The sequence below is a fragment of the Adiantum capillus-veneris genome, chromosome 1 (assembly GCF_014529385.1).
Source record: "Adiantum capillus-veneris isolate H3 chromosome 1, ASM1452938v2, whole genome shotgun sequence".
NCBI lineage: Eukaryota > Viridiplantae > Streptophyta > Polypodiopsida > Polypodiales > Pteridaceae > Adiantum > Adiantum capillus-veneris.
The window spans coordinates 65,447,720-65,474,994 of record NC_140931.1 but is presented as its reverse complement, the minus strand read 5'-3'; the positions used below and the strand labels follow the sequence as shown (position 1 = coordinate 65,474,994).

At 40.6% G+C, this 27,275-nt stretch overlaps 2 protein-coding genes across 2 annotated transcripts; both read left to right on the top strand.

Moving 5' to 3' along the window:
- Positions 1 to 9,148: 9,148 nt before the first annotated feature.
- LOC147464917 (uncharacterized) lies at positions 9,149 to 11,495 on the top strand. Its single transcript, XM_086517061.1, has one exon. The coding sequence runs from the start codon at positions 10,706 to 10,708 to the stop codon at positions 11,348 to 11,350; it is 645 nt and encodes a 214-aa protein (XP_086373187.1). The 5' UTR covers positions 9,149 to 10,705; the 3' UTR covers positions 11,351 to 11,495.
- Positions 11,496 to 11,513: 18 nt separating this feature from the next.
- Positions 11,514 to 15,301, top strand: LOC147464916 (uncharacterized). The gene is made up of 4 exons (XM_086517062.1): positions 11,514 to 12,868; positions 13,090 to 13,270; positions 13,883 to 13,911; positions 14,583 to 15,301. The coding sequence occupies exons 1-4, from the start codon at positions 12,645 to 12,647 to the stop codon at positions 14,638 to 14,640; spliced, it is 492 nt and encodes a 163-aa protein (XP_086373188.1). The 5' UTR covers positions 11,514 to 12,644; the 3' UTR covers positions 14,641 to 15,301.
- The last annotated feature ends 11,974 nt before the right edge of the window (positions 15,302 to 27,275 follow it).

Sequence of the window (27,275 nt, the reverse complement as noted above, 5' to 3'; positions counted from 1 at the left end):
TGCCATTTGGGTTGGTAAATTCCTATCCCATTTTTAGGATTGGATGAACATGGTATTTGGTCCCTACTTCAACAGTCTCATTAGGGTTTTCATGGATAATATATGATGCTATAGCTCAAGGATGGTGCATTTGTTGAAACTGTGGCTATGTTTTCAGAGGCTTGATGAAGAAGGAGGTCAACTAAACCCCAAGAAATGTAGGTTAGCATAAGCTTGAGCATCATTATTGGGCCATGTGGTTTCACAAAATGGAAGTGAAGCGGATCTAGAGAAGGTCAAGGATCTAGTCGTGATGGATCCTCCCTCCAATTCTCAAGGTTTAACCCTATTTGTGCATAAGCTAAAGTATATGTCAAGATTTCTTTGGATGTTGTCCCAGTATGTATACTCCCTTAAAAAGAGGGTGCAATAGGTGCATGGCTTTGAATGGGATGAAGAATCTCAAGAAGCTTTTGACAGGGTGAAGGAAATCTTATGTCATTTACCTATGGTGTGTCCTCCCAATCGTGAGGAAGATTTCTATGTGGTCATGATGGTAGATATCGTGGCTATTGGAGAGATATTGCTGCAAAAGATGGGAAGAAGCTAGAAGCCTATTTACTTTGAAAGTAGGGTGATAGGTCCTGGAGAGGCATCCTACACCAAAGCAGAGTAGTAGGTCATAGCTTTAGTTTTTGCCTGCAGGAAGTTCAAAGTGTGTCTCATTGTACGAAATTTTTATGTGTTGACGGCTAACAATTTGTTTCCTAAAGTGGTGTTGCACTTAAAGCCAAGGAAGCGGATTATGAATAGAGCTACAAGAATTCAAGTTTGAGTATAAGGTCAACCATACGAGTTGGTCCCACTTGGCTAATATTTTGGTAAATAAGGTTGTTGGTTTGCCAATCTATCCAAGGGTGGTATGAGATGAAGCTAAAGAGAAGCGTGATTTAGTGGGAGCTTTTACTATGTGGTTTGATGGTTCATATAGGAGGGTGATACAGAAATCAGATGGAGGTGTATTAATACGAGATCCACACGACAAAGTGTTTTCTTCAAGGGCTTACAACTTGGAGGATGTTATCGAGAAATTTGCGGTCTTGCCAGGAAAGCACTAGGATTTTGGGTGTGAGAGTTTGTGAGAGAACTCCAAAGAGTATATGAAGGATTTAAACCATAGATTCCAAGAATTCTATGGTTTGTAAGGAAGTGCATTCAAAGAATCCCCACTTTTTCTTTCTTGCACTCACACACACAAAGAAAGAACACAAAAGAGAATATCAAAATAGCACAAAGATGAAAACATTAAGGCTATGTTCATATCGTATCATGGGTAATATGAAATGGTTAATAGATGAGTTACTGACATTCAATATTTGGCAACCAAACAGGCTACGAATTGTTCTTTGCAATTGTAGTTTTGTGCTTACCATAATATATATGTTTTGTCTAGTGATTGGGATTAGTTGTGTGTACAAATCCTCTTGGTTCATAGCAATATAACTACACTTACATTAAAAAAAAAAAGCTATAGTTTGTAAGGGGTAGTATGATGGGATCCGGTGAAAGAAGTATTTCATTGAGCCTTTCTGGGCCAAAGAGAAACACTATACATTGTTGAAAGTGTATTTTACGGATAATCCATATATTAATTCTAATAGATCGCACAGAGTGGAAGCGATAGAAATTCTCATCATGTGGATTATTAATCTAGGATAACTCTAGTATGTGCAAAATATAGATATGAGAGAAGAGAAGAGAAGAGAATTTTTCTCCCAAGCCCTATTCTTGCCCGTAGGCAATAAGGATACTGCGGGGAGAGATGTACCTGTAGCAAGGAGAACCTAGAATTTGTAGAGAGAATGAATTTCTAAGAGTGAGAGAGATAGGTTTGGTTAGATAGGGAGATGAGGTTAGAGATATATGTTGGATTAGAGGTGAAAAAAAAAACAACAAGAAATCAACAAAATATCAAAGTAGAACACAGCTTACTTGACAAACCCTTCGAAAGTTATTCACCATTTTTAATGGAGAGAGAAGAAGAGGAAAGACTTAAAGCCTTAATTGATGCACCAAGTTCAAATCCTTCGTTGATTAGAGCTTATCTTCCAAGGATAGCTTACAATAATGGCTAGTCTTTCTCTAGAAGTAAGTGTAGGCTTAGGTTTATGTTTATGGCTAAGTACAATTAGGCATTACTACTCTCACTCCCTCATGAATTACTCTCATCAAGGGCTTGAATGGCTTGAATAGTTTTCAAGGAAGAAGAGGTCCCCTTTTATAGGTGAAGGGAACCCCCAAGGGTTTACACAAGAAGAAAAGAGCCAGTGTGAACAACAACAGGAAAAGTTTGAAATGAGTTGTCCCTGCATGATGTGGGCAGACTGGGGTCCAGTGTTTTTATCATGTCTCCTTAACCGTGGTTCCAAATAAAGAAAAAAAATAGGAGAAGAAAATTCAGCTAAATAGCTACAACGCCCATTTTATATACTTTTTCCCATTGAGATTGGAACCTTGTGTTAAAAAATCATCAAAATAGGGTACAGTTTTGGTAGCAAAAATCTTCTTGTAGTCCTCTTAGCCTAGACTTTTATTTGATTCCAATGGACACCTCATGCAATATGAAAGCATGCCATTGCTCCTTGACAAAGTTTTGTAATCACGCTTGCAATAATGCATTAAAATAGGTGTATCTTTGAGAATCATGTAAACTAGTGTCCCACTAGGATTTGATTCCTTTCTAGTAGCTATTAAAAAGAAATGTAAGAAATATAAAAAAAATACATAGAATATATATATATATATTGGAAGTTACCCTAGATATAGAATCTAGCTAGGGTGTAAGATGATAATGACATAGTAGAAAGAAAGGACCAATGTTTTTTGCCCCAAGTTAAAGAGACGGAGCTATTGACGCTTTTTCCATAGCACTTTTTTTACGATAAAGTAAGAATATGTTACCCTTGAGATAAATAATAGGATGAGATAGAAAGCTTATTTTTATACTTAGATATGCATATGTACATTATAGGAAATATACTTATGTATCTAAAAAGTCACAAGATAGATCTTGTAGCATTCGTTCCCACTATGTACGTGTCATAGCATGACAACATTCACACCAACAAAGAGGTGGAGTATCTCACTTTGAATTTGAGATTAAAGTAGTGTGTAGAATTTGGCATTTCTAGGTTGGTGGTAAAAGGTGATTCTTTATTGGTCATCAAGCAGTTGCTAGGCCAATGGTAGGTAAAATGGGATTCTTTAAAGAATTGGTTTTATGCCATCAAAAAGTTAAAGTTTTTTAAAGAGGTTCAATTCAAGCATGTCAAAAGAGAGCAGAATCAAGAAGCAGACCAAGTTGCAAGCAGCAAAGTGCTAGTGCAGGTTACAACAGGTATATATGTGGCCCGAGCCGCCTATGCAAGTCATGAGACTTTAAAGGAGATTGAAGACTGTTTGGGCTTGGGTCATTGTTCATGGAGTTTTTTTAAACTGTAGAGGAGAAGGTTAGTGTAGAAATCTCGTAACTTCACATTGATAGGGGAGGATCTAATGACCTATTGGCAATATGAAGTGCTGCCAAGGGTGCTTTACAAAGAAGAAATCGGTATGGTGTTGCAGTAGTATCATGAGGAAAGTGGGCATCAAGGTAAACACCAGTTTTTGTTTCAAATTTTAAGAGCAGTGTTTTGGTGGCCTTCCATCTAGTGAAGGATGTGCACTATAGGTGTAAAACCTACAACGAATGCCAAACTATGGGTGAGAGGAGGCTAATAGCCGAGTCACAGGGGGCTATCTTTGCTCAAAATGCTTTTGAAAAGTGGATCTTGGATGCCATTGGTCCACTCTCAAAGTCAACAAGTGGGAAGAAACACATTGTGCCTGCCATTGACTACCTTACAAGGTGGGTAGAAGTGAAGGCAGTTAAGGAGGTAAATGCTCACATTTTGTGGCTCAGTTTGTTTTTGATAGCACCTGTTGTTGTTTTGGATAACCGTATGTGCTCATTTTTTATAGAGGACAAGGATTTAGAAGCAAGCTTATGAAGTCTTTGGTTGAGAAACTCGGCATTCATCATCGGTTCTCCTCACCCTATCATCCTCAATGCAATGGTCTAGGGGAGAGTGCAAATGCTCAAATTGTAAAGATGCTGAAAAAGTATGTTTATAAGAAGAAAACAAAGTGGGAAGCGAACCTCCAGAAGTTTTTATGGGCATACAAGACGTCTTACAAGGTGGCTACCAATTTCACCCCGTTTGAGTTGGTCTATGGGGTAAGAAGGCAGTGTTGCCAATACATACACAACTAGGTGCTTTCAAGGAAATGTGGCGAGTCAATGCCATGCAACATGAAGTTTTGCAAGAACAAATTTTCAATCTTGAAGCTTTGTGAATGAACAAGGAGGCAACAATGGATTATTATGTAAATCAGTGGGAGAAATGGATCGAAAAATTCAACCAAGAAGATAGAAGAAATTTGGTGATGAAATATGAAGGCTACTTGTATTTTACTTTCCAAAATAAGCTCAAGAAAAAGTGGATAGGCCCATACAAGGTGCATAAAGCTTTTCCAAATGGGACTTATCAGTTGGTGAGGTCAAATGGTAATATGCTTAAAAATAGCATGAACACGGTGCGGTTTAAGTGTACTTTGACATGAGTTTGGTACGTGATGTGAATCAGATTGTAGCCAGGGGGTTGGGCAACCCACTTGCTTTTTTTTTGGTGTGCTTGAGTGCTAGCAAAGTATTGTAGGTGTCAAGTTTAGTAAAGTTTCTTTTGGTTGAACATATTCAATAGGGTGTGGGCAATGATGGTGCAACCAAAGTTGCTCCGAGCTAGAGAGTGTGCTATACATGGCTACGGATTCCTATAGGTGTGGGACCAAGGGTAGAAGCTGGTATGTAAGGCCTCGACATCCAAGGGCCAGTGGAAATGCATGAAAATGTGCTTTTTTGGGCCAAGAAAGGCCCATTTGGATGGTAGGTCCAAGTGTCCAAAGTGTTGTGCTAGTGCTCGGGAATGTGACGTTCAAGATGCTCTAGAAGGCAGTCCAGACGGCTCCTCAAATGGAGCCACGGGGTGAAAAATATTGAAGTTCAAAGTTAGAAGGCTTTGCACATCCCGGACGGGCAAGGAAGATGGGGACATATGTCTAGGGCTAGTTTTAGCAAGTAAACGTAAAGATCTTGATTTGTGGGGCATGTCGGTCTTCCCAGATAGTCAATCAAAGCTCTAGAGAGATAGTGATGTCCATTTGAAAGATTGACGAGAGCCAGTTATGGGCCAACTTACCTACTTTGGAAAATGTGCCATCAGCTATTTTTGGAAGCTTGACAAAGTTTGCAAGGCCAGTGCTCAACATGAGGTATTAGCCAAAATTGGTCTCTCATCAACTGGATGCCTGATCAATGAGTTATGGCCCGGTCCAGTTAACGGCAATGCAATGCCAAACGGTTTATTCAAATTTTTACGGCCATGAAAGGCGGACCTAGGAAAATTAAAATGTGGTGGGGTCAAGGTGGATGGTAACTGGGGACCATCTCCACAGAAAATGCTTTGCAGCTAGGGAACAGGGTCACCATCCACCAAATGTCAGTGCAACAAAGTAGAGAAAAATACCAAGTTTTGCCAAGTTTTTTCATGGTGGTCTCACTCAAGGCATCAAAAGGCATGGAGAGAGGGGATCTACCCAGCACATGGCTATGGCATCCATTATGGGCAGCCCTTGAAGCGCTACATGCATGCATGTACTTGTGTTTGATAACACTACTTGTTGTGGCCCTCTGGGCGGCAGTGGTCCGCGAGCCCGGAGCAGTCACTTATCAAAAGATCCCTATATCACGTGCGTTCAAGAGGTAATTAATAATACCCCAATATACATACTATACTTACATTGTGAGCCTATTTACAAAACCCCCACCCCCCTCTAATGTATACATAAAAGTATACATTTTTATACATTTTGGTCTTTTGATAATCCTCTCCGATTAACTCACGTGATATCATACACATTCTAAAAAGTGACCGCCCCGGGTCCGCGAGGTGGGTGATGATGTGGAAATTCTTTTAATGGAGAGAAGGAATGCACCAAAAGGGTTTTCACGGCTAAATGGGCTCAAGTGAGGGATTCTCAAGTAGTGAAGAGAGAGAGAGAGAGAGAGAGAGAGAGAGAGAGAGAGAGAGAGAGAGAGAGAGAGAGAGAGGTGTTTGCATCCTATCCAAAGTGTTAAATGGGGGTCAAATGAGTCGGGGATGATGCTTTGGTGCGGGCAACACTCGGACCACGAAGAAATGCTAGAGTGCAGACGGTGCCACTTTTGAATCTCCCCCTCCCAAGGAACTTGGATAGTTTCTTCTAAAAGTGACACCACTGCATCCAGATCATTGTCTATTAATGGAAGCAAGTCAAAGCTGGCCTTTGATGTACTATCTTTAGTGAGTAGTTCGTCCGATCCCAAGTCACATGTCGAGCCAACTCCTCCAATACACTTCTTGCAAATTTTTCTTTCCACTCTTCAATTGCAGTGGTTGCTTCAGTTGTCTCGTGAACTTGGGACTAAGCTTGCTTCTCTCTCTGCTCTGAGGAGAACGCACGTGACTCAGCCTGATGCAGCCTTTCCTTCATTTAAACAAGTCACTCTATTAACAATTGATTCTAATATAGCTCAAAAATTTGTTGTTGTTGTTATGTGAGGATGACTTGCACCTATTGGTGTGGCTCTTGCTAGTGCCTATTTGCTTGATGCATAAACTACAAGCAGGTACTGACATATTATGCCTGAAGTTATCCGGTCTACATCCACATAGATAATCCGCACTTTGACCAGAGCTAGAGGGCAGCTACTTTAATTCAACAAAGATTGAAGCCACTCCAATTGCTTGTGCCCCTTCTTGTCTTGTTAGTTTAGACGCAAATTGGGTAGAAGCTACAATAGCCATAGTTGGCATGAAGCCTGTTGTTGTCAGTGCCACGGTAAACCGAAGAAGTGGATATAGGCACAAATACTAGTACAAATACAATTTGACCCGCATTTGTAGTAGTATGCCTTGTTTCAATAACCGCAGTCTATGCTGTTGACAAGGCCTACAACCTCCTCTCAAGCATATCCTATTTGCAATTTTTGTAGGTAGTTTCTACACCCCGTCTTCTGACGTAGATGCGATCGTAGTCTTAGATATTGGTGACACATCAACTAAAGTTATTCGTGGCCGCAATAGAGCCAGATTAGCAAGCAACACCAAAACCTACCGTTCCTACTCAGCTAGACTCACCCTGTCTAGAAGTAATCAACATTGAAGTCATCAGCACATCCACAGTAAGCAAAGGCATGTATGTGGTAGTAGGGGTAAAAGCTCAAAAGTTAGGACCCTCAAACCCTTGTTCTAGAAAGAGGAGATGCAAAATCTACTCTACTTTGGTATTGACTGCCTGCCCTCTATCCATCATGCCGATAACCCATTTGGCTTCAGTAAAACAATTTTCAAATGAGTACCTCAACCCAATTGACACCCCTAAAAAACTTAGTAGCAGAGATCATGGCATGATTAGCACAGTAAATATTAAAAACCTTGGACATCAACCATACTCTTTCTAACACCCATCAAAGGCACTCCCGTACTTTGACATCTTGACACCCATGCAACTGTAAGTCGTTGTTGTTTGGGTTTCCATAGGCTGTAATGATATCTTCCTGCATGGTCATCCTCTTTGCAAAGACAGTCACACAGTGGAAGGTAGATGATATTTCTCTTGTACCATATGTACCATTTCTCTTGACTGATGTGGTTCACCATGAATATGCACAATGCCATGGATTTCCTTTGCTACTAGCTCTTGCAAGATCAAAAGAGTATGGCGTGAGTTTTCTTGTTGTGCAAAATGCATGCGCGGTGCATGTGGGAAGGGGAAGAAGGAGAAGGAGTGCAAGGTGTGTGGATGGAGAAACACTAAAGATCAGCTGCCCCTTATTCTTTGTATATGTATAAAGAAATAAAGTTGTTAGTGGGGGGGTGCCCATAGCTTGGGCAGTTGAGAAAGGAACAGAGGCTTGTACCCCAACAATACTGAAATGGCATCACCTGCAAGGTGTTGGTTGCAAGATAAACCTAATATGCCCGTTGCAAGAAAGCTCTTTGACTTTTTTACGTAACCTCTTTCTTCAAATACATTCACCTACGCTTACAACTTGAAGGCCTGTGGCCTAATGTCGTCTCTTGCAGCGGGTTAAGTGCAGGAGATGCCCAATATCATTGATGCAAGGAAGTGCATTGGCGATAGACATTCAATTGCACGGTGAGTAAGCATTATCATTTTTAGATTTTTGACACTGAGAATGCAGTTTCAGAACGCACTAAAAATTGCATGTCGTCGTGGGAATGGCACGCTTCCTAGTATTATAAAAATTGGGGAGGACTATGTAAACTCCCCCATGGAAGGAGACTTGCACATTGGTGCACCCAATTTGTGTCGACATGGGGAGAAGCCAGTAGCAGGTGCACGACATTAGGCAGGATGATGATATCAGACTCTGGCAGGACTTATATGCATATTGGAGCAGGTATGGTGGGGATATGTATGTCAAATGCGGCAATTTACAGGTTGATGATGGTTTTTTGGAGCTCTACTAGCCGAAACCTTAAAGGCATGTGTGTCAATTCAGTGGCAAGTTCACTAAGATGGAAGATTGTGATGGTGGTGGCGGTCGTGGCTTTAATCAAGGGAGATATCGGCACCCAAAGTTGTCTATGTGTAGCCATTTATGCTATTTTTCGGCCATGATGGCCTTGGCACAGGAGCATGGGTTCTTGTGTTAAGGTATGCGGAGATATGCACAAATAATTGGCCGCGGGTTGCCTCTCGTGGGAAGGGGGTTCAAAGTAGAGAGGATAATATAAAGAAAGGAATTTTTTAATGAAACTGAAGGCATGCAGTGACGAGCAAAGCAGGGAAACATTTGCACCACTAGTTGTGCTTGCATCGAGAGGATGGCCAAGCCTTGCATGGGAAAGGCTAGGTCTGCAAGCCAGGTGGGTGGCCATCTGTCCAGATAGCGTTGCATGGGAGAGCAGGTGAGGGGAACTGAGAGTTGCATGGGGAAAGGAAAGGGCGGCATGCAGAGAACTGGAGGATAAAAAATTCAAAGCCCAGCATGTACGGGGGGGAGAGAAGCACGGCCGGGGGGGCCAGTGCTGCAAAGAGGGGACGCCACTTACACACCAAGGGGTGGCAGGCTAGCTCAAGAGAAAGGCGCCATCAGACGTGAGGGCCGACAATGGTGATGGGACAGAAGGTTCAAGAGTGCTATTCGGGGATGGCCATGGCTGGGTGGTGAGAAGGTGAGCATGGCGGTGTGCCATATGCAGTAGCTCGCAGAGGAGGGTCCGTGGTCAAAAACCAAGCCGCCAGCTGGGGGGCTCACAGTACAACGAGGGCCTGTGTATGAGAGAGGACAGGACCAAGAAAACAAAGGCGTCGTTTACAGGGTTGGTGATAGGTGAGGAGTTGTCAAGAGAAGGAAGGTCGGCTAGGATTTGTAAAGAGGAGTTAGGGTGCCATTGGGCAGCAGTGCAGAGCTTGGAGCAAGTGAAAGGAGCCGAGGGCTGCAATTGAAGTGGTCACCAAGGGTTGCTACAGAGAGTGAAGCCGCCAAGCTTGAGGGGCTTGGAGGAGAATGGTTGCCCTTGAGGGGCTTAGAGAAAGAGGCCACGAGTGCAAAGAAGGAGAAGCCTGATGTTGCCACTCCTCTGTGTTATCATCATCACCATTGTACCCATGGTTTTTTTGAAAGAATTTGGCTTGTATTAGCGTTTTTGACTATTTGGATACCATCTTCTCGTTTGCTTGATGTCTCGTACATAGCACCCGTGGTAGCGTTGGCTCTAGGTTTTGTGTGTGTGTGTGTGTGCGCGCGCGCAGAGAGAGAGAGAGAGAGAGAGAGAGAGAGAGAGAGAGAGAGCGAAGTGTATGTGTTTGGAGATTTGATGAGTGTATGCAACAATATGTGGGATATGGGTGATGGTTTGTTGATGGGTCTATTGTGCTCAAGTGCTCATGTGTGAGTGTGTATAGCGGGTGGTGTTTGAAGGCAAGTATGTGCAGTTGCAATTTGTAAATTGTGTATCGGTGTGTGTGATTATGTGTGGTTAGGGGTGCGGGTTAATCCCTGGGCTATAGAGAGTCAAGCTTGGAGTGTACTGGGTTTGTTCCCCCTTTCCATCAGTGGTGCCCCCACTGAGGAACTACTGATTGCTCCTCGGTGAAGTTTTAAAGACTTAAGATGATGCATGATATTGAATTGGTGCTTGCTGGAGAAGAAGAGGTTGCAGATTGGTTTTCCGATCTAGAGCTAGACCTATTGCAGATGAGAATTTGCAGAGATGAATCCAAATTGAAGGCACTACCATTGGTTCTACAAGGACGAGTTTGAAGGATTGAAGGCTGCAGATGGTAGTCGTTAAGCAAGATTCACAAGTGGTTTGTTGAAGCTTTTCATGGCGGGGTTCTCCATCGGACTTGGGTGAACAATTGAGCAAGCTGAAGAAGGATGTAAGTGAAGATTTTGCTTTATTTCTGGATAAATTTGAGTCTATTTGGGAGAGACTAGTTGTTGTTACATGTGTGCGAAATGGAGATCATTTCAAGCTAGAGCAGTTTCTAGATTGTTTGCATCCGCGAATCAAGGAGAAGGTCGAGTGTGGTGGTGCAGAGGGACTATGCACAAATGGTTTGCTTGGCGAAGGTGAAGAGCAGGAAAGCAAAGAAGAAGCTGGAGATGGGTTTGTTGAAGCCTACAATTTATGGATATAGCTTGACTATGGAGTTGCGTCGTTCCATGAAGCCAAATGGGAGTTCAAGCCTCAAAGAGGTAGTTGCTTCATCGTTGGTAAGCCGTTTTGGTTCTTCGTTTCAATGTGTGCCTCCAGTTTGGCGTGCTGCTGTACAAGAGTCTATTAGCCCGGTTAGCAAGGATACGGTCCTAGCCGAAGTGTGCATGCATGAAGCAAATGAAGATGTGAAAAGCTCACAGGAAAATTTTGAAGATGTTGGCAAAGCGATGGTCGAAGTTGTGCAGGAAGAAGCTAGCCAGAGAGATGGGCAACCTTGCCCTACCGATTGGGTTGAAGAACGGCAGTGCAATCCAAAAGGTGTTGACAACGTCAACATACCAGAGAACGAGGTAATAGATCATGGCTTTCTTTCTCCCTTAGAAGATGATATGGTCGTAGAAGAAGTCCTTGAAGCGCAGCTTAGTGTTCAAGCAATGGTAGTCGAGCAATCCGATTTTCTCTCGCATGAAGTGGTTGAAGATGAAGCATCACAAGTTATGGTGGATGAAGATTGGCATGGGGGAGTGTGTGCCATTTGAAGGACCTACAACAAGGGGTATGCTTGAGAAGCAGGTAGGCTTGGTTCTTCAAGACGAAGCACCATTGGAAGACATGTTGCCAAAGATTTGTGCCATGTTGTTGTTGGTCATGCTGCTAATGGTTGCTTTGCAAGAAACCGTGTACATATTGCAAAGTTTTTGAAGAAAAGATTATGCTATGGAGGGCTCTCTAGCAGGTGAGAGGATAATGATGTATGATGCAGATGCTTTGGAGGTGGGTGAACAGACTCATTTTGTGTACCAGGAAGACTTGTGGATCCAAGTTGTTCAAGGTTTATGATGTGGAAAGCTACATGCATGGTTGGCTTACAGATTTATAGGTCCAAAGCAGAGATGGTTTGTATATGTTTTATAGATGGGTGGTAATGCTCAAAACCATCAGTTTGACCTAGGAGGGGCCTACACTGTGCTGGGAAAAGATCAAGGCTTTCCATTTGATCCGGGGGTTTTATGTAGCTGATAAGATCTCCCTCTCTATCCATCTATACAGTTGTACATAGTACATATAGCTTCTTATTATGCAATCATGTTCTTGCTTCTTATGCATTTTTTTGATACCTAAATAATGCTATGGTTGAGCATCAATGCTCAACGAGGGGGTGGACAATGATGTGCACCCAATTTGTGTCAACGTAGACAGAAGCCAGCACCAGGTGCACGACATTAGGCAGGATGATGATATCAGAATTTGGAAGGACTTATATGCATATTGGAGCAGGTATGGTGGGGATATGTATGTCAAATGCAGCAATTAATTTACAGGTTGATGATGGTTTTTTGGAGCTCTACTAGCCGAAAGCTTAACGGCGTGTGTGTCAATTGGGTGGACAAGTTCATTGGGATTGAAGATTGTGATGGTCGTGGCGGTCATCGCTTTAATCAAGGGAGATCTCGACACTCAAAGTCGTTTATTGATTAGTCGTTTATGTTGTTTTGCGGCCATGATGGCCTTGGCACAGGAGCATGCATTCGTGTGTGAAGGTATGCGGAGATATGCACCAGTAATTGGCTACGGGTTGCCTCTCGTGGGAAGGGGGTTCAAGTAGAGAGGATAATATAAAAAAAGGAATTTTTTAATGAAACTAGGCATGCAGTGACGAGCAAAGCAGGGAAAAAGTTGCACCACTGGTTGTGCTCTCATGGAGAGGATGACCAAGCCTTGCATGGGAAAGGCCAGGTCTGCAAGCCAGGTGGGTGGCCATCTCTCCAGATAGCATTGCATGGGAGAGCAGGTGAGGGGAACCGGGAGTTGCATGGGGAAAGGAAAGGCGGCATGCAGAGCACTGGAGGAGAAAAAAGTCGAAGCCCAGCGAGTACGGGGGGAGACAAGCATGGCCGGCGGGGCCAGCGCTGCAGAGGGGGGAGGCCACTTACACACCGAGGGGTGGTAGGCTGGCTCAAGAGAGAGGCGCCATTACATATGAGGGCCGATAGTGGTGACAGGACACAGGGTTCAAGAGTGCTATCTGGGGATGGCCATGGCTGGGTGGTGAGAAGGTGAGGATGGTGGTGTGCCATATGCAGTAGCTCGCAGAGGAGGGGCCGTGACAAAAGAAAAAGCCACCAACTGGGGGGTCACAGTACAGCGAGGGCCTGTGTGTGAGAGAGGGTAGGACCAAGCAAAGAAAGGAGCCATCTGCAGGGTTGGTGATAGGTGAGGAGTTGTCAAAAAGAGGAAGGTCGGCCAGGATTTATAAAGAGGAGTTGCCATTGGGCAGCCGTGCAGAGCTTGGAGCAAGTGAAAGGAACCGAGGGCTGCAATTGAAGTGGCCGCCAAGGGTTGCTACAGAGAGTGAAGCCACCAAGCTTGAGGGGCTCGGAGGAGAAAGGTTGCCCTTGAGGGGCTTAGAGAAAGAGGCCACGAGTGCAAAGAAGAAGAAGCCTCATGTTGCCACTCCTGTGTGTTATCATCATCACCATTGTACCCATGGTCTTTTTCGAAGAAGTTAGCTTGTATTAGCATTTTTTACTATTTGGATACAATCTTCTTGTCTGCTCAACGTCTCGTACATAGCACCCGTGGTAGCGTTGGCTCCGGGTTTTGTGTGTGTGTGTGTGTGTGTGTGTGTATACACCCACACACACACACACACACACACACACACTCACTGGGTGAGAGAAGTGTATGTGTTTGGAGATTTGATGCATCAATATGTGGGATATGGGTGATGGTTTGTTAATGGGTCTATTGTGCTCTAAGTGCTCATGTGTGACTGTGTATAGCTGATGGTTTTCAAAGGCGAGTGTGCAATTGCAGTTTGTAAATTGTGTATCGGTGTGTGTGATTCTGTGTGATTAGGCCTTGCGGGTTAATCCCTGGGCTATAGAGAGGCAAGCTTGGAGTGTGTTGGGGTTGTTCCCCTTTCCCCCTTTCCAATGTTTTCTTTTTTTTAAAACATAAAAATGGAACAACAAACAATTAATAACATTGACACCTTGTATGATCATGAACATTAAGCTTGACAAAACTCTAAACCTCCTTGTGGTTTTCTGCAAGGTACCCCTCTGAAGCACTACGATCGATGTTCCATTTTTGTAAGGTACACCTTTGAAGCACGACAATCGGTATCCCAAACACACTCTCGGGTTAAAAAATCTAACATGCTTTGATAAAATCTCTCTCTCTCTCTCTCTCTCTCTCTCTCTCTCTCTCCATTTTCATGTATCTCCTTCCAATTAATAAATATCTTAGACATAATGAATAGCATCAAATAATCAATTCTTTTCATTTGAGAACTGTTGAAATGGCATATATATTTTCCAATACTTTGCTCAATCTTCATTCGATGCGAACACAACTAACGGAGCATTCTAGTTTTCCATGGCATGTTTGATTGTGTATATGTATGTTTCCTAGCCGCATATCTTGCTAGGTGGTGCCCCTATTGTGTACCTCCCATGATGAGGCATCGTGCATAGTCTTGGTGTAGAGGCCACCCGATCTGTTTTGCACTTTTGCCTTTTAACGGCACTGATAGAATTTTTGCACAAAATGATGTAATAGCCTGTGCAATTCTACCTGTCGTGGAAACTTTATGATCTAGTTGAACTTTATGATATTGAGAACAAGAAAGAATGCATCATAAAAACGTTTAGGTTTTTAATTTGAATTTCTTTATAGAAATGAGTATATTATAGATGGATTTTTCCATCTAATGTTACCATATGATATACATGAGTTTTAAATGTTTGTTTGTTTTTTCAATTTCAGAGTCATTACAAGAAAATGGATTGGCTATATGCACAAAAAATTTGAAGGAAACTATTGAACTACCCAGACAACCTCAATCAAGACCTTGTCGAAGGCTTCAACCACCTCCTTATCACCTACGACTTATTATCAAGGACATCAAAAGAGTACTTATTTTGGATCTAGAGGGATTTCTTCTGAAGACAATTGAAACAAAACATGGCAATTCTATGCCAACTTGGGCTCAACACATATGCGACTTGTGGAGGATAAAGATAAAGTTTTTCATGTGGTGCAATCAGATGTATATATATTTTTTGGATCTTTGTAGTGAATACTTTGAGCTATGGATACAGAGTTTCTATATATGGCTTAACAAGAGTGCAACACATCATAAAAAAATTCTTCCATAAGTATTATACCAAGTTCAAGATGCTTAATGAGTAACGAGAATTGCCAAAATCCAAACATCATGCTAGGATTAAGAAGGGTTTATCATAAGAAATTGAGTCATATTTGGAATATTTTTGAGGATTTGGATGCGAAGAATACCCTAATGTTTTATGACACTCCATACAGTAAAATGTGGACTTTGCAGGGAAAATATCTTATATTTTCAAAGATGTCAAGGCAACTTCAATCTTCTTGCAAGAAACAATGATGCCATGGTTGGTTCGATGGTTGTTTGCAAGAGACAAGAGAGAGTATACCTACAACACAAATGTGAACGAGTACTGTGATTTTGAGACAAATTATGTCATTGGTGTGTACTTGTCCACGCAAAAGCATTGATTAACAATGATCTATTGGGTGTCCACAAGATGTCTCTTTCATTTTTGTAATGGGTATATTTCAATATTTGTATAATTATATGATATCAATTTTATCTTAGAGCAAAGATGTGTCAATTTGATGAACACTTTAATAAAGTGCACCCTGCTTTAAGGGGACTTTTATGTATTACTAGAGTGAATCCTATTGTAAGGAGACTCCAATGTATAGTTAGAGTGCACCCAGTTTTTTGGGGACTTCTTTTTTATTCAATTGGGATCTATGTTTGATCATATAGTGATAGCCGTTTTTCGGCTTTCCATAATTGCCATAGTAAGCTACCTCACCCTATCAAATCACTCAAACATTTTGGTTATCCCTACCATTTCACTGTACATAGGCGTGTGTGAGTTAGGGGACTTTCCCTATATTTTCTTAAAAACCCTTAATTAGCTAGTCACTAGGCTAGTTGAGCCAAAAAAAATTTAAAAATAAAAATTATAAGTATATTATGGCCCATTTGTGTGTAAATATTTCATTGTATATAGGGCCTAAATAAAAGGATTTTTCATAATTATTTTGGTATTTATTTAAATATTTCTACCTATGGTGTGTTATTTATGCTATGTACATTGACTCACATTACCATATTTTTTCTTACCATTTTGCATACTCTTTATTCCACATAAAAATAATTTCATGCAAGCTTCTCTTATTTTTGGTGTAACTCCATCCCAACAAAAATCCAAAAAAAACTAGTTTTATTTATGTGTATATTTTTTCACCATTGTGATTTTTCCTTCCTACATCTATTCTCTTTTACTCTCATAAATTAGAACACCAAAAATATTCATCTTTTTATGGTAGACTTATAATGAGAGAGATTTATTTTGACCCCTTTATATTTTTTCCACCTATATTATTTATATTTGACATATACATATAATTTTAGACCCCTAAATATTTGATTTTCTTAGTTGTACTATTCACTTATATCATGATCTCAACAATATCTTCAATTATAGACCTACCAAATAAGGTCAAGGGTATGTGGCATGCATGCATGCACTATGGGGAGTTCACTCTTGGAGGTATTCAAAAGAATCATCCAAAGAAGGACCTCACAAGGACCTTGTGCAGTGGAAAAAACAGTCGGTTTTGATGAATTTTTAAAGATCACATGCTCCCCGAATTTGAAAAGGTGATACAAACAAAAGTTGTAGCTCGTAAGCTGAGCTTTCAGCTCAAAATTTTTCATATTTTTTTGAGCTACGAGCTATGAGCTATGATTTTATTGGTGGACCCCAGTTTGCCATGCTATGCAGCCACACTCCCTCTTCCACTTTATCATTTTCCTCTTTCACACACACTCCTCCCTCTCCTTCCCACTCCCAAACCTGCAACTCCCATGTCCTAATTCACCCTCTTCACCATTGCCACATCTCTCACACCTCCATAGCCTTCATCCTCCATTTATACACCCTATGTGTCCCCCTTTCTCTCTACATATATGTCCATATTACCATACTCTCTTCAGCTTTGTAAAGAAATTCAAAAAATCAGCAAAAATCCAAGGATAACCTCTGCAAATGAAGGCTTTTATCATGAATTTTCCAAGGTTTGAAGATAACATAGCTCCATCGACACGCGTTACTTCGCCATGCTGACCGCTTCTTCTATCGGTGCTGTAAAGAGGTGAATGTCAACTTCCCCAAGCTTCAACCTTGCTTTACAAGCTTATTCCTTCTCTAACTTTTCTCATCATATATCTCACCATTTGGTGAATGATTTTGTAAATATTTTGTAGTGATAATTACTAACTACTAACCACTAACCTTATTGTAAAATGCACCCTCTACTAGAGTAGGCACTCCCAAATTATTCACTCAATCCTCTCTCCTTTCATCCTCAATAATTCTCTTCCCTTGATCCCACATCCATGTGACTCAAAGGACAAGAGAGACCCACCCTCATTAAAAAAAAATAAAAATATGCATAATCTTTTATTCCTTCAATAAAGTTGATTAGGCCTAATTCTAATCGGGGCTTCTAAAACCTATAAATAGAGCCCTTCTCTCCCTTGTAAAACATCACATGATCACACTACACCACACCATTCTCAACACATAACACACCACTCTTCAAGCCTAGTTGTATAGAGTGTGTGCGTTGTGAGTGCTATATTCCATCACTACACATAGGTGCATGGAGAAGCTTGAAGTTAGTTATGCCATCTAGAGGAGTGGAGTGATACTATACTCTGCAATCACACTTGTAGCCTACTCTTGTCCATAAATAAGATTCATAGTTTTGGGTGCAATTGTATGCTACAACTACGACTCTTCTCTCCAAATTGACTTGATAAGTTGGCTCATCAGGTGGTTGAAGGTATATTGTCCTTGAAGTTTGTTGTGCCATTTCATGCTTGGTGGTTTGAGGGCTTGTTGAATTGTTTGCCTAAAAGGTAAATTGTAAGAGGGTGCTCGGTGAGAGGGCTCCCATGACCCTAAGACAATTTTTGTATTGGCAATAAGATCAAGTTTTGTGTTGTCTCTCTATTTCTCATCAAGCTTTGTGTGCATCTAGTCTTTAAGGTTAAGACTGAGTTGCTCAAGTTGATTTGTGCTCTTTACCTCTCTCTGGCGTGGTGAATGTTTGTGTTAGGTGTGTGTGGCTATCTTGTGTTCCCCTCTCTTTGTGCGTTTGAGTACAAGGAGATATCACGTGCGTCCTAGTTCGCATCTACAACTAGGTGGTGCCCCTTTTCTTGTTTGGTTTCTGGTTGTGGGTTGTTGTTATCTCTGATTGTGCTTGCCCCAGCCCCAATTGAGCAGCACGGGAGCCTCGAAGGGTGTTTAGAGGCCGCTCTTCTTGTTGCCCACCCCGGACCGCCTCAATAGTAAACAAAAAAGTATTTTTGTTTCTTGAAAATTTTATCTGTTAGTCCATCTCATGGTTTCATCTATTTGTAGCTAGGAGACATTGATGTTTTGATGTCAAGATAAAGCTTGCAAGTGTGGAGTAGAGAATTCATGGACTTTGTATGTGTGAGAGGGATCTCTTTTATGGATACAAATGTTTGCTTCAAGCATCCTTCATGTAAAAGATATTTACAAATTAAAAAAACTCTTAAAGGAAAACTATGGAATATAACTACATGCATTCTTGAATTGGCTTAAGCATATGCTACATGTTTTATGTATGCTTCATGCCTCAAATGAGATGTACTAGATTAGCGGTGGACCTTGCTTAAATATCATAGAAAGTGGGCTGCATTACTCAATGGGTCCTAGCTTGGACCTTGAATAAAAAATTTAGGTACTCACTTTGAACTTAGCTTGGACAAATGGTGTCCTTAAAAAGAGGCAAAAATCTCTTCACAATTGGACTATGGTGTTCCCAAGTTGCTACTTCCTCTCAAGGTAATTAGTACCTCTTGTATACCTTATGACGTGTTTTTCTATCTTGATACCCTAGAATCTTTTTTTGGTTCATATGATATCTTTGGTGGCTCTATCAAGTCAACCAAATTCTTTGTAGACACTACATTCTCCAAACCATGAACTAATTGCTTCAATTTACTAACCTAGAAGATAGGATGAACTTGATAACTCTCCAATAACTCAACTTTATATGCTAGTACGTCTCTAATATTTTTAAGAACTTTAAAGGGACCATAGTATCTAGGGGAAGTTTATCACTCTTTTTTATTTTCAAGGTTTCTGACTTTGCAAGAACCTTTACGAATAGAAAGTCACCTTTTGCAAAGGTAACTTTTCTTAGTCCTTTATCAGCATATGTCTTAGCATAATCCTATGTAATAAAAATGCTCTTCTTTGCCACCTTCAGCATATGAACTATTATCTTCAAGAAAATTCTCAAGAAATTGAATTTTCTCTTTCTCTAGGTCCCCAATCATAGAATATCTCAGTTGAAAACCATACATCATATGATTGGTGTAAATCTAATTGGTGTATATTTAGGACTTTTGTAAAAAGAATTCAAAATGGATAAGTATTCTTCTCAATTAGATTACTTTTTACTTACATAAGAACGCAACATATCCTCTAAGATTTGGTTAAACCTTTTGGTTTGACCATCAAACTACTTCAAATGATTTTCTTTTTAAAGACTTTTGTAATGTACCCAATATTGTTCAATAAAAACTATTTCATTTACTTTGCAAAATGTTTAAGGTTTGCATTTTGTTAACTCATAGAGCGTTACAATAGGAACGATCGGATCGAAAATCAGACTCTAGAACTATTAATTAAGACTCTTATTCACTTGGAAAATATAGGTTAATATGAGAAACTTAAGCCTCAAAACTAAATCTAAGCGTAAGAGTTGGCCCTAAAAAAAGGAGTATTTTTTAGAAAAGAGAGAGTAATTTAAAAAATATATATATTCTAGAAGAGAATGAGTACTTTTAGAAAAGGAGGAGTATTTTTAGAAGAGAAGGAGTAGTAGGAGTAATTTTAGGAAAGAGGGATTATTTTTAGAGAAGAAAGAGAAGTAAGTCAAGTTTAGAGCTTCTTTTCTTGGAAGCCAAGCTTGTTCTAAAAATAGAGACTCAAAATTGCGCATTAGAATGCATTGTTGGAAAATAAGTAAACTGAAACGCCTCTATAGCGATGTCACCCAAAAGCGTTGAAAGAGCACCACAACAACACCAAAATATGTGGAAAATCCCTTTGAAACACCACACGTCCAACAAGAGTAGTCCCCTTGGGAATTTACTGGCCGTCGCCCACCCAAGAAACTATGTCACATAGGAGCAAAACCCTGCCAAAGCAAGGATTTACAGCACATGCCAACCAATGCATATGAAGACAAGGGCCTCCCCTTTCACCATTGAACATCACAAATTTAAAACTTCAACATCAATTTCACAACTCATACACACATGCCCTCCCAATCTGCCTGCACACAATTTGCCACTAGGCTGCCATTGCCATAACCCTGCAGAGAACTAGTCATAACATGAAGAGAACAACTCCAATTGGGGCACTTTAAATCTTGAGAGAAAGCTTTAAAAATTACTGTCAAGAAAGCTGAAGATTATAAAATTTGAATCTACACGCCGCTACATGCAAAATTGATGCAAACAGGGAGCTGTCCCGGTACGACTACGCATAGAGTAGGCAAGGCGGGGGCAAAAACTGCAACAGAAACCATCAAGGAGACACAACGAGCTCAAAACTGTAATTTTTTGGAGTTTGGATGAACGTTTTTAAGTTTGTACATGAGTTTAAGTTATATACAAGTTTCACTTCAAAAAAATCACTCATGGGCACTTACAGTAGCCCGACAGCTGTCACTAGACTAGCAACTTGCAATGCATGTACATATGCTTGCTAAAGCAAGCTAAAAACCCCACAAAAAGAAAGCCCACACACACTTTTGACATTGGGCGTCATGTCCGTATGTACAAATTTACAAAAAATAGGGTGTCAAAAATGCGCCCAACATAGTTTGCCACACCCCAGCCTGCTAGATCATTCATGATCAGTAGCACAAAAGAGATCCTGTAAACCACATGAGGGAGTCTTCACTTCATCTTCATTATTAGCCACATGATCAGAAAATTCTTCAAAAGAAATCTCATCCTCAATCACAGTCATCAACCTTGCAATATACTTATTCAACATGTAGCCATTCACACGTGCTTTAGGTGGGGTACCATCCAAGTCAGCAAGCTAATATGTGCCATTTGGAAACCTGTTTAAGACCAAGAAAGGACCTTGCCACTTGATTTGAAATTTCTTTTGAAAAGTGCTATCAAGATTACTATTGTAACAAAGCACCATGTCACCCTTCTTGATGTCCTTGTCCTTCACCTTCTCATTTGTCTTTGCTTGATTGTTATTTAAGACCTGCTCATAATGCTCAAAATCTAACAACCTATCCAACTGTACACATTGAAAATATAGAAGCCTTCCCTTGAATGCATCATTGGGCCCTTCTTCAAGCTTTAGCATCATCTTCAAAACTGGTATCTCCACCTCAATAGGAAGTAAAGCCTCTTTGCCAAAAACTAGATGGAAGGGAGAGAAACCAATACCTGATTTGATGGCAGTCCTGTAAGCCCATAGAGCACAAGGTAGCTCTAAATCCAAAGTCTTCACATTGTTTCTTGTCATCTTTGTAAGCATCCTTATGAGCTCTCCATTAAAACTTTCATTCATGCCATTACATTGGGGATAATATGGAGTAGTAAACCTGCGATGCACACGAAGCTTCTCATATAGATAATCCACCAGCTCTCCCATGAAACATGGACCCTTGTCAGAAAGTAACTCCAATGGAATGCCAAATTTCCACCAAATATATTCATATATAAATAAGGAAACATCTTTACTCGTGATGTGCTTAACAGCCTTGGCTTCAGCCCACCTGGATAGATAGTCAACAACAGTAAGTATGTAGCATTTGCCTCTAGCTGTCATAGGTAGAGGACCTATTGCATCAATACCCCACTTCTCAAATACATCATAAGACACAATGGTGCCTCTAATTTTTTATTTGAGAACCCTATTTTCCATGCTTTGACACTCTTTACAAGACTTGCACCAATGATGAACATCACGTTGAACGCTTGGCCACACATAACCCTCCTGCAAGACTTTATGCAAAGTGATCTTTGAAGCAAAGTGACCACCAAAAGAACCCTCATGATTCTCCTCTAGAATTTTGTAAATTTCCTCTTTCCAAGGCACTTTTCTCATCACAAGATCAGCCCCCTTTATATACAAGGCATCACCAAGTAGCACATACCTTTTGGCATTACGTAGGAAGGCGTACTTTTTTGACTTCTCCAACTTTGATGGAAGCATACTTGTTTGTAGAAACTCTTCCTCCCTCTCTAAAGATTCCCTTCCCAAATAAAGAGGAGAATCAGCCCTTATCACATACAATTGCCCAATTGAAGCTTGTGTTGCACCATGTGCTTCTTCATTTTGAGACATGTCCACCTGCCTTAAACTCCAAGCTTCAAAATGCTTAAGCAGATTCTTCACTTGAAAACACATGTTTTTCAGCCTTGGATTTTTACTTTTCCACACCCCAAGTAATTTCTTAACCACCAAAAGAGAATCACCTCTTACCCTCACACGACGGATGCCAAGCTCAAGGCAAAAGTTGAGACCTTTCTCCAAAGTAGCATACTCCACTTCATTGTTGCTTTGTGCTATAAGCTTCAAACTCCTTTTACTTACCAAAGCACCTTGAGGATCATAAATTACAACACCTCCCGAAGCTTCACCATGCACTTTCTTGTAAGAGGCATCAAAAAACAATAGATAGGCATTGTCTATGTCAGGAGCTTCCATGTGTTGCTTCTTCACTGCGTCCTCTTTAAGAAGAAGAGGGCTTTCCTTATAATTAAGCAAATCAACCAATGTAGCCCTTGTACTCTCCTCAACAAGAAAAGAGAATTGGAATTCATGTAGCTCCACAATCCACTTCATGAGCCTCTTTGACAAAGTAGAGCTATTCACCAATTGAGGTAGAAGAGTGTAGCTAGTGAGGAATGTGAATGGTTTAGAGAGAAGGTAGTGCCTAAACCTTCTACATGCATAAATCACACTCACTAAGATGATCTCCACCTCAGTAAGCCTCTTTCCACCTCTAGCTTCACCCTGCTAGCACAATAGATAGGCTTCATGTAGTGGGAGTTGTTACCTCGTTGAAGAAGCATAGCTCCAATAGCATCCTCACCTACTGATGGATTCACATAAAACTCCTTATCCCATTTAGGAGCTTGCATAGCAGGAAGAGAACCAAGAACCTCTTTGATACCTTGGAAAACCTTTTCACATTCATTTGTCCATTGTAGAGGATCCAACCTTGCTACTTGTTGTAGAGGATAAAAAAGTTGAGAGGACAAAGGAATAAACCTTGCCATATACTTCACCTTTTGAATGAAAGTAGAAAGTTTCTTTTATCTTTAGGTGATGGGAGGAGCATCAAAGCCTTCACTTTGTCAGAATCCTCTTCAATCCCATTCTTTGAGATCATATGCCCTAAAAACTTCACTCTTGGTTGAGCAAGATGACACTTCTTTGGTTTGAGTTGACCTCCACTTTCATCATATTGCTTCAATTCCATCCCAAGATTTACACAATGATCCTTTCTAGAGCTATAAACACAAAAGTCATCAATAAGGTCCTTCACAAACTTGCCAATAAAGGGAGAGAACACCTTATTGATGTGCCTTTGATACCACACACAACCATTCATAAGACCAAAAGGAAGAACACAATAACAAAAGCATCCCCATGGTGTGATAAATGTGGTATTCTTTTGATCTTATGTTGCCAAGGTGAGCTGAAAATATCGAGAGAATCCATCACATTCACTATACCTCTCGTGCCCTGCAATAGAATCAAGTATGTCATCTATGAAAGGAAGAGGGTATGGATCCCTCTTCATGGCTACGTGTAGAGGCTTAAAATCAACACATATCCTCCACTTTCCATCCTTCTTGGGTGTGACAACAACAAGACTCACCCATTCTGCAGTACTCACAGGACGTATGAAACCTGCTTCAAGAAGCTTGTATACCTCTTCCTTTAAAGCATTAAGTTGTACCTGTCCCATTCTCCTTAGCTTTTGGCGTACGGGCTGAGCAACTTCCTTGATTGGAATGTGGATTTAATCTCCCTTAAAGCCTCTAATTTCCTCATAAGAAGTAATGAAAAAATGGGGAAATTGTTGAATCATATGTAGGTACTCACCCTTCTCATGACTAGTCAAGTCGGGAGACAACATACCTTGTATCAGCTCCTGTTTGACATTAGGTTGAACTTTGGGTTGCATCAGATCTTAAATTTTCTCATAAGGACTAGAGATATCCGCATTCTCCATAAGTCCAAGAAATCTTTGTTTCTCATCATGCTCTTCTTCGAGAAACAAGGAGGAAACATCTAGATCGCTATCACTTCTATCTTCCACTTCAATGCCATCATCCTCATTGTCTTCTTCTTCACTTGAGTACTCTTCTTCATCACTTTTCTCATCAAAATCAGCATCCAAAGATTTCTTTCTAGCCATGTCAAACCTCTTCTTATCACCCCGTCTATTGTAGAGAGTGATGGTACCCTGTCCCCAATCCTGTACAGCTATGGTTGTCTGTAACCATTGTCTTCCAAGTATGAGAGGGAAAGCACCAATACCCGCGGGCATAACATGGAAATTTACGATCACTTTAACATCAAATACATCCACCTCCAACTCATTTATAACTCCCAAGAACCTCACCCTTGATTGGTTGGCAAGCTTTATGCGAAAACCTGAATTCTTCACCATGTTGAGTCCCAACTTTGATACACAAGCTTGGGTAATAACACATACATGTGCACCTCCATCAATATAAGCCTCTCCAATGCACTTCCTCTTATGCCATGCATCCATAGTAGGGCATATATCAGGTAGCTCATTCAAAAATAGGACTCTCGCTGACCCCCTTGCAGGCTCCTTCTTCATGGGGTTGAATACATGCTTCCATTGCCTCTTTAACTTGGGACACATCTCCATGAGTTTCCCAAAGGTAACATCAGCCTTTCTACCCACCAAATCAGCCCTTAAACTATAATTTGGTTGCACTTCTCCCGAAGGAAAGTTGGATGCATTGTAATGTTTCCTGGGTTTTCCCTTCTTCTTCTCTTTACTTGTACCTGTTTCAACCTGTTTCCCTCTTTTATGGCTAGGACTTGTATCACTCATATCATGATCTCTCGTAACCCTCTTACCTACAGGCATGACCATAGCTCCCAAATCATCCTCTTTCTTCTCCAAATGGATTATGCTCACCACCTTTGTTTTTCCCTTCTCTTCACCTGTCAAACCACTTGGCCTGCTTCCCCTTTTATCTCAATACCATATACTTGAGCTCGAGAATAAATTTGTGGAGGAAGAGGAAACATGTCACCACCCATTCTCTTTGGCTTGTCACATTGAGGGATTTTATGACCCCATTTACCACAATTGTAACATTAAAACATATCCCCTCTTCCATCCATGCCTCTTCCTCTAACGCATGTAAAACCATCATTGCTTCCATAACCACATCCATATCCATAGCTTTGACATCTTCCACCTCCCATCATATGCACATTAAGATTCTTCATAAGACCTACTACCTCTTGCATCTCCTTGCGAAAAGCATTCACATAATGAGAAGCTTGTTTTTCATAACCTGGCTCCCTAATGAGGACCCTTGGTTGCTTTACCACTTTCACTTCCACCTTTGGCTCGATAGTGATTCCAAGTTGATGAAGACACTCTACTTTCCACTCTTTATTCTTTGCAATTTCAACTGCCTCCTCAAAGGTCCTTGGCTGCTTGAGCTCTACCTTCAAGCGTAGGTTACTCTTCAAACTTGCAAGAAATGTGTCCTTATTCAACATGGCTAGAGGAATTTCAGCCCCCAAAGATGTACACCACTTTTTCCATAATGCATTGAATGCCTTCACAAAGTCTTCTATGGTTTGGCCTTCACCCTATACCAAGCCTTGAATAGACTGCCATACCTATCTATCGTCCTGGAAAAGAAAACACGGTTGCACATTCACTCAATCAAAAACCCTTTTTGAGCCTCATATCTATACCCAACAACCCAATCATTGAAAAGATTAAGAAAGTTGCATCATCTGATCTAGAGTATCAAAGGCATCTTAACCTTGTTTGATCTAGGGATTCAAAGAATATACCTTCAATGTTAAACTTCTCACATGATGGACCTTGTCTCTATTATAGAGATATGTCATGTGTACCAAAGGACCCTAACTTAAAGAAGACTGTTTTGAGGTCCATGATAGCCCTACTTCCGGACCCCCAGGGTATGCGAAGACTCTCAATGTCGTAGGTAAAAGTTTCTATTGGATTGGACAAAAGGCAGATGTGCTATGCTATGTTTGTCAGTGCTTGACATGTCAACTAATTAAAGCTAAGAAACTATAACTTCTCAATGAATTTCAACCATTGGACATTCCCTGAATGAAGTGTGAGTGTATAAATATGGACTTTGTCATTGGATTACCTACGGTACAAGGAGGATATAATTCACTTATGGTAGTTGTTGATCTACTCACAAAGGTTACACATCTGATACCAATCAATACAACCTTTTTGCTCCAACATTGCACGACTATTTGTTAAAGAGATCTTTAGATTGCATGAATTGCCCAAACAGATTGTAAGCGATTGAGATGTGAAGTTCACTTCAAACTTTTGGACCTGTAAGATCCACAATTTTTGGGTCTATCCTAAAAATAAGAAAAATAACTTTCAATATCTATTTCGTTGAATTTTGATTGACAGTATTGGAAAGTCATAATTATGTTGGGATGTTACGGTGTGGCGTAGTCTAGCTACGGTTTCCATTAGTTGGTTAGATACTACTCGCATGGTCAAATTTGATGTAAAAAATTTTGAATGGTAAGTGGGAGAGTTGACCACCAAAAAGCAAAGGCTTGTTTTTAGGAAAGAAAGAGTCTTTTTAGAAAGAGAGAAGCAACTTAGTTTAGAACTCTTTCTTGGATGCTAAACTACTTTTTAGAATCTCTAAATCGCACATCGAAATACGTGTCCTCTTATTTTCAAATAAAAAAGAAAAAGCCACGAACGTGCCTCCTTGCCCACTCTATTCTTAGCTAGTGCTTTTGGCCTTGGCAGCCTATATAAAGACCTCTCTTCTTTCAGTTTGAACATACATAGATACACTCTCAGACGCTGTCATGTTGTGACACGTACATAGTGGGAACGCATGCTACAAGATCTATCTTGTAATTTTTTAGATACATAATTATATTTCCTATAATGTACATATGCATATTTAAGTATACTAATAAGCTTTCTATTTCATCCTATTATTTTTCTCAAGGGTAACCTATTCTTACTTTACCATAAAAAAAAAATACTATGGGAAAAGCGTCCATAGCT